The sequence below is a fragment of the Lingula anatina genome, chromosome 2 (assembly GCF_051362555.1).
Source record: "Lingula anatina isolate TDL-2025a chromosome 2, LinAna3.0, whole genome shotgun sequence".
NCBI classification, from domain to species: Eukaryota; Metazoa; Brachiopoda; class Lingulata; order Lingulida; family Lingulidae; genus Lingula; species Lingula anatina.
Window position 1 is genome coordinate 38,439,154 of NC_141768.1, and position 8,258 is coordinate 38,447,411.

Here is an 8,258-nt window from a genome sequence, read left to right on the forward strand (position 1 = left end):
TTTTTATAGAAAGGGCATCGTTTTTTCCTCGATTCTTCGGTTCTTTTTTCTCAAAGGCAAAATTTGCGTGTTTGTCTATATTTGAAATGTATACAAAACAAGCGGCAAGCTGCAAGTCACTGGATGGCAGCAATCAAAGCTAAGGCCAACACTTCTATTTTATTGAGAACTGATCATTGTGAAGTTCAAGAACATTCATTTGTTTAAATGGCCGTGAGCATTAAGAACATTCCAAGACACAACATTATCATAATTAAATTTTGTTTAACATGAATTTCATAAAGAGTCTGGAAATATGATCTTTTTCCTTTAAAACGCCTTTATTTTCCATTGCTACACTTTTATTGAAAATTTAATTTGGGGGATAATTTTCATATTCTGCTCCTTCTCCGGAAACTCGAGGTGATGGAGCCAACTTAAACAAGTTTATGTTATATTGAGTGGTTACATTCAACAGCAAAATGTGAGCACCGAATGAAAAAAAAATTGAAAAGTTGGAGGCCGTTTGGAAGACCACCGGTTTACGCAAACAGATATTCCGCAGACGAGGGCAAGTGTCTAACCGGAAAATATTTACGCTAAATATAAACCAACATAAAGGGAAACTTGTGCTGTAGCTTTTTCTCAAAGTTTTTAATTTCAAAGAATAATATATTTTACAAAACATGGTGACACGTGTGAAATAAGGGAGCAAGCTTGTTGAACGTTTCTTAGTGTCTTGGGAACGCTGCATAGTTTGTTTAAATGCATACCTGGCGTTTAAAATAAAAACAATCATTTAACTAAAGGGGTTTTTAAAATTGACAAAAAAAGTATTCTTAAAAAGAACAAATAATCAAATCTCCAACAGATGCTTCAAATTCTTGAAATCGTTTTCACATATTTACAAATGTGCGTAAAACGCATTTGGAAATAATCGTTCTAAATAACGACAAAAATTCACACATTCTAATAATGATCAGCTACACATTGTATAGACAAGCTGAACATCATCGATGATAAAAAAAACGTAACTACAATAAATTAATAGAATATCAAAAGGTCTTTCATTCATATTACACTGTAATATAAATATAACTATATACAAAACATAAAAACCTGATTAAAAAAAGAAAAACACATGATCCGTCTCAAAATATAAAAACAAGGATCTCGTTTTGCTTTTTATCATACAGATTAAAACAGTTATAACATATCTACACAAACATGTTCAATGATTCCATTCTAGTAGTATTTCGTCACCCTAAATTTGTCCTTATATCAAGGAAAAAAAAAAGAAAATCAATATTACACATTTTAAAAGCTTCATCCCAAATCTTTTGAAAATTAAGTACCTCAGAGACACAAGATAATGAACTTTAAAAAACGACCTAAGAGTCGCGTCCTGTGACATTTTGTTCTAGAACAGCATTCAGGGCTTTGAGAAAGTCGAGGTAAGGGGAACGGGTTTCGCCCCGCGCCCCTTGCACCTGCGCCCAATTGGCCCCTGCACATGTCACAGGAAGTTTACGGTCGAAAATGACAACATTTCGACTTCCCCAGCTGCTGAGCGTGACACGGCGCGACCCACGAAATGCTGCTTTACACAGCTTGTATCTTACTCTCCCGCTATCGGTTTCCACTTGTCTAAATATACAAATCGTGTTCACCGTAAAATATCGCTCATTAACGACAACTCTTTTCATGTCTGTTTACCTGATATGCTCAACTAAACCCCAAGTTTATCCCTGGCGATTCCGCTTACACCTGAACCGTGCGCAACAAGTACTTCAAACTGTTTCGACTTTCACTGCTCCCGAGAGGAACCAAATTGCCAAGAGCAAATGGCACAACTTCTCAAACTATCCAAAAAGCAATTAGTCGATCTTTTCCCATAAGCTCAATAAATACTTCATCAATCCTAGTCCAACTTCAAAGAAGTTAGTAACACAATATTTTTGCCTATATTTACAAAACCTGTTATAAGTAACGGATTGGGAACGGCATAATTTACCTGCTGCAATTTACATGCCGATGTCGTTTCTCGCTCCTTGTGGTGCGTTTTCTATGTGCTAAGTAAAAACTTTAACAGCTAATTCAAGTCCCTTCCAGCTGATTGTTTTAATACTTTCTCCTCAAGAGAGGACAGCCGAGACAACAGAAGACTGCAGAACGCGCTTCGGACGCATCTGCAATGCCAAAATGTGCCGAGAATGTCACGCGTATATTCTATTGTCTCGCGACAGTTGTCCATCACTGTCAAAGCCAACCACTCCCGTACCTCACAGCGTAAGGGATCGTACCATTTTGAAATACCCAAAAATTCTATTAATCTGCATACGCGACAGCATTTAACATAGCTTAGAACTCATCATCTGTCAACAGGGGAACACGACACGTGCAAAAAGAGGTGCACCCCAAATAAAGAAGCAAAACCCGGGTGCTGAGATCAGATGGATAAAACGCTTGTGTTACAGGCACTTGCGTTCCCCTCAGGGTCTAGGAAAGCGGTCCCAATGTGCCTCTCCACCTAAAAGAGTCATGGAAGGCGGGTATGGCGGTCTCTGGGAGCTGTGGGACATGTAGTGGTAGAGAGGAGGCGCCGGATGGTTTCCCGCTGCGGCATAAAAACCCGGGGGTGATCCACCAGGTGAGTACGTGTTGCCTTGGCTACTTGGGTTGTTCTGTAGCTCGAACCTGTGCTGATGCTGGGCTTGGGACATTGGAGGGAGGCCATAAGGGTACTTGTCTGTTGAATAATGGCTGGGCGGGGAGTTCTCTGCTTTGACTTGCGTTCCAGGAGAGACATTGTCATTTGTGTCTGCAGCATAGTTTCTGGGTATTGCGCTGTTGCCGGCATTTGGAATGTTTCCGTTGTTATGGAGATCTGTATCCACGGAGATAGGTTGATAATTGACGGACGTGGACACGCGATACGTGCTCATCCAATTTGGTGACGTCGTAGATGGGGCACCGCCGTACGCAGATGACGGATTGTTGTGTGCTGGGACATTGTTCACCACTGGATGTTGGCTGCCATGGTGACGGTGTTGCGCATGCCCATTAGGAGGTAAATACTGATCAAGCTCTGCCTCGTCAAAGTGATCGATGTTTCCGATGACATCGTCTCTAAACTCACCAAGATCCACGCGACTGAAGTCTATAGGTTGACTTTGACCTGAAAAAAAGCGTTTATGTCGGGTTTAGATTATGCTTGGTATAATTTACTAGGACACACCCCACTCGAGCCACAGGTTATGTCTTGAGTGCACACTTCACAGTCAAACTTGATTTTCACAAATCAACTCGAAGCTCTGGCCTGCATTTGTTTTCAGTTGTCATTTCAAATAATACTTATTAGTTTTAACGCCAAATACAACGTGGCCGAGAACGCCTTAGTGAAGTTAAGAACGTGAAAAACTGTTAACGAGAAAGACAGATTATTAAACGCATGGACCTTTTTCGCACATAAGGACTTTTTTGCGTATTTCAAATTATATGTCACATACGCAATACTAAATACAAAGATGGATTTTTAGACCTTTTATCTAAATAAAACTTCTCAAAATCCGTCTTACCAGCTAAATGCCTCAAGTGAGCCAGTTTGTTTTGCGTTCCTGTTTGCTCGTGCTGGTTGGGTGTGGCGGGTGGGGTAGGGGGTCCACGCACGGCACAGCCGTTTAACATGCACGATTCCCCTTCACTGATGGATGAACTTGGTGACGATGTGTCTCGTAGAGTTTTAAATATGACAGCGTTGGACAAGCTGGACGAACTGTCGTTGCTATTGTTGTTGTTGGATTCCCCCGATCCAGATGCTCCTTTCATTGGTTTTCTTCTACGAGGTTGGTACTTGTACTCGGGGAAATCTTTCTTGTGTTTCTGTCTCAGTCTCTCTGCTTCTTCGACGAACGGTTTCTTCTCACCTTCGCTAAGCATTCTACAAAAAGAGGGACAGGTACTTCGTTATACAAATGTAAAATTCTTATGTGGAGATTTTTTACAAACGTACGTAATATTCAAATCCCGCAAAACCGATCTGAAGATTGTTGGGAAATTAAGAGCACTCTTTAACAAGATAACATAAATCGTTCAGAAAAGCGTGAAACTGTCTTCTGCATGTAATTACAAAGAAAAATGGTTAATTTACAATGCTGTTTAAACATCAGTATCTGTTTATTTAATGAACCATGCTATCTTAGCATAAAATATAATCAATCACGTTAGAAGAGAAATCGACAGTGATGTATATCTCATCACTTCTTTAGAATTAAAATTCATTTGTCATGCAACTTCTGCCTAATGTTACCATTACACGACAAGAACAGACGCGTCGAAGCGTTGGTGGTTTTCAATTTATTATGACAGTGTTGTGTGCTGAATAGTTTGTTTTTTTTTTTTTCGTTGCTTATAGGACAAGGCGCAACAACATTTTTCACAGTAGATCAAAGCTTTTCAGCATCAAGCTGTACATGGAACTATTTGCAAAAATGAAGATGCGTCTCGTCATGGCATAATCATAATTTCAACTGAATCTCAACATTTGCCGTTGCCATCGGGTGCATGCTTTAAGACTAACAATAATAAACAGTTACCGCATATCTTTACACTTGTCAGTTGCCCTCTAATAAGCCTGTTTAATAATAATGACATAGCGTTTGGATCTGGGACGTTTGCTTTGTAACAAGTAGCAGGGTTAGCGTGTCAAGTCTAATAGGTGAAGTATAATGTCCCAGTCGTCTTCAGACCGGAATATGACCCCGTTAACTTCAATAAAAAAGTATAGTCGGATAGGATAGGAGTAAGAGTCAATGTTTTTTACATAACACAGTACTAACAGTAGGGAGTGGACGGAATCCTGCGACAGATATTCCACCAAAACAAGATTAAAATCTTAAACATCTGATAGGTTGGTCTGTCCGAGATCAACTGCACTGTCTCACCATTACCGTGAACCCAATGACCTTCGAAGATTCGCGCGTCAAGTTTCAATTATTACTCAATTGCTGTCCATGCTCTGATAAAAAAATTAACCATTTGACACAATCCATGGCTTAAGTTGATGTTCCAGTGAAATGAAGACACCAGCCCTCGACAAGCCGCCTAATTCGTTGGGAATGAATCTTATCCACCGGTCAACCCTATCAGTTGCAATGGCTTTGACGGTCGCGTTATCAGGCGACTTCTTGCACCATTGCCTTTCAATATGACCGTACTAAATGACTCTAAAGGTCCTTTGAACGAGAACATGAGCCCCCGGCACTTACATTATATATGACTGTAATCAAAATCAACCTAAAGCCCAGAAGGAATAGAATTTCACGGTTTTCCGTAGTACGTGGTTCTCCACCCTATCGCGTTTTCGAAGATGCGGGCTTCGATTTAATTTGGATCATTTAAAAACGTAACATTCGTAAATCACTAGCAGACAGACTAAATGTGTGTCAGGCAGCGGCATGTTGAGCAGACGATCAGAAGATGTGGTTTTCCGAAGGTGGCTGCCGTCCCGGACACTGTGGTCTCCGTTCTCACTCCCACTATTTTCTTGTTTACATGTGTCTGTTTTTCTACACGTGTATGTCGGTCTCGTACCGGTTCCAGGGGTAGGTAGTATCCTCTCGTTCAACTTCTAAATTTCCTCCCCCTTTTCAATAATTCTGTTCTTATGATAAATAAACGGGTGTCAACGTGTTTTCTTACTTTTAAAGTGTCTTTATCTCTTCGGAGAAAAAAAGCTTAATCATTAACACCAATCGTCTTAAAATTCATGATTATTATAAAGTAATTGCTCGGCGCCTCCTTTTTTACGCTGCGCTCTGCATCTTCTCAAATACATTTCCTTTAATGTAACAGGCGAGTAATAATTCCTGAGAACCCCCGCGCTTCCTGAGGATTGATCTGGGGAGTATGATGGATCATTTTAGCCAGATGTGGTCCACAAAATGGAGCTGAGAGGGGAAATGGTTGTCCATTTACTCACAACTATCTGGAACTGCTTATGGCAAACGGGACCATAACGCCAAAGCGTGGTTAAGTTTCAGCTCTTTTAAGTTTGCGATAATGTTGGAAGAAATAAAAATTAGAGGAGGAACTGGCGTCTTGAATATGAATGAAAATCTGGTTACTTATCACTGAGATCTTTTATGGAATATTGTGGTTTGTAAAACAAGTGAGCGGAATCACAAAATGTTGGCAAAAAGCGACGTGGATCTTTTTTTGTTTACAATTGTTTACACATGTGAGTTCATAAAAAGGATTGAAGTAAAAGGTTGAATAGCAAGTGATATTTTATTACACAGTAGCAATACAACATTCACTGATTTAACTCGTAATTGTAATTTATAAAATTGAATATGAAATACTTTGTTAATTGGAATTACCATTTGGCAAGGTGTAATATTACTCTCTACTGTGTTTGATCCTAATTTTTCATTCTTTTTTGTATTCATTTTTACTCTTATTTTTTTAACTCATTATAGGATGGTATGCTTGAACAATTTATGTTTCAGAAGACATTAGAAACAATTCGTGTTTTCAGGTCCGTCTTTCGGTGTTTTCATACATGTGTGAGGGGAGTGCAACCTATTATACTGCCCAGATGTTTTTGTAATTTGTGCTTTCACAAGTGGTCCAGTTATTAGAAAGTGAAATGTGGGTGTCCAAACTGTAACAATACCATAAAAACCGATGTTATTACTGCCGGAGGATAGTGCCCAGGTCGTTCCAAGATATTATTAGTCATTTAATCCAAAGGGTTGCCGGAGAAGCCCACGTCTTTTCACCCCAACACTGAAAATGAGATGCAGTCTCCAAGATCTTAACTCCCGCATCCGTTGTATACAGCAATTTCCTAAGTTAAATTTACAGAGTGGCTTACTCATATTGTGTTGCAAATATTCAAACTGAAGTGTCTGATTCGCTATTGACTGAACTTGTTATACAGCGTGCCCATTTACATTTGCAGATCCTATGCTACTTTGATGATCCTCTACTCGTTTTTTTCCCTTCCTATTTTTTAAATCGGTATCTTATAAAAGGCACACAAAATATAATAAAAAGTGTTATGTGTTTTAGCACGAACTTGAGCAATTCTGTCAAACCTGTATTCGTGTGTATATACGCATGTATGTACATTTGTGTAACGTAGGAGATGGCGGCACTACGATTTAAGTTAACAAAATGATGCATGTCGACGTAAGACGCGCTCAGCTTTGTGGCTGCCTAATTAACAAGGCGGCGACCTGCGGAAAAGACGACAACAAATATCAATCTTTTTTCCTCTTTGAAAGCAGGAAGTCCAAGACGCACGTTTCACCAACTACTTGTACACTCACACCTGTACACAACTAGTTTGGAGGAGTTAATAAGAGAAGGCGTGCTTTTAAGATTAATTGCAAGCTCTGTTGGATGAGGTAGTTCACACGAAGAAAACTTCAAACGAAGTATGCGTTGTTATTTCACGTACTTTTCTCACTTAAGAGGGACGGGGTGATATTTTGAAGACCAGCACCTTGATAAAATACCCCCCCCTCCCAACACACACACACACACACACACACACACACACACACACACACACACCCCATGCAGGTAGCACGTGACATGACGACTTCTGGCCACAGCCTGCCATAAGAATGATTGCATTAAAATCAATAACGTATCATATCCTAACAACTTACCTCCATAACTTGCCTAGAGTTTTGCTCAACTCTGCGTTGTGAAGATGTGGGTACTGATCGGCCAGCCGTCTTCTTGCTGCCTGGGCCCACACCATGAAGGCGTTCATAGGTCTCTTAATGTGCGGCTTGCGTTTGTCTGATCCCGGCCCACGGGTTGGCATGGGCACCAGAGACCAGTCGTAGCCCTTTAGAACAGACGCTACTGCTTGCTGTATGTCTGTTGATAACTCATCACTGCTATTGCTTGTAGTACTCTGCTTTGGATCATCACTGGATTTAGTCGGCATTTTGGCAGTGGCAGGAAAGTTTTCCGAATCTGACTCCCTTTCGCTCTCTCTGCCCGAGTCTGATGTGGGGGAAGACATGCTTGCGTGCTCCATCACTGTTCAAAGTTTTTGAACCACAAAGTCCAAGTGATTGTTAAGTGTAAACTCCTTGAGGTTACTTGTCTCTTCTTAAACTGTGACCGACTTTACTGACATCTCTCACTGGAGTGGGATTTGAAAGTAGGAACTACACTGACGTATGCTAATTAGGCGGGAAGCAAGTTGAAAGACCCCGCCTCCTTTCTGCTAACTGACAGCCTGCCGCCCACTAATC

General features: G+C 40.4%; 1 protein-coding gene across 1 annotated transcript; it reads right to left on the bottom strand.

The window, feature by feature from the left end:
• Positions 1–606: 606 nt before the first annotated feature.
• LOC106152177 (transcription factor Sox-9) lies at positions 607–8,258 on the bottom strand. The gene is made up of 3 exons (XM_013525673.2): positions 7,659–8,258; positions 3,558–3,919; positions 607–3,157 (listed from the first exon to the last, which is right to left on the bottom strand). The coding sequence occupies exons 1-3, from the start codon at positions 8,036–8,038 to the stop codon at positions 2,472–2,474; spliced, it is 1,428 nt and encodes a 475-aa protein (XP_013381127.2). The 5' UTR covers positions 8,039–8,258; the 3' UTR covers positions 607–2,471.

What these genes read in the sequence shown, in the direction of transcription:
- LOC106152177 (XM_013525673.2), bottom strand. Translation starts at nt 8,038, where the DNA reads ATGGAGCACGCAAGCATGTCTTCCCCCACATCAGACTCGGGCAGAGAG. An exon ending in ACTCTAGGCAAGTTATGGAG is followed by an intron (nt 3,920 to 7,658) that starts GTAAGTTGTTAG and finishes CTCTTTTTGTAG; the next exon opens with AATGCTTAGCGAAGGTGAGA. An exon ending in TCACTTGAGGCATTTAGCTG is followed by an intron (nt 3,158 to 3,557) that starts GTAAGACGGATT and finishes GCTTTTTTTCAG; the next exon opens with GTCAAAGTCAACCTATAGAC.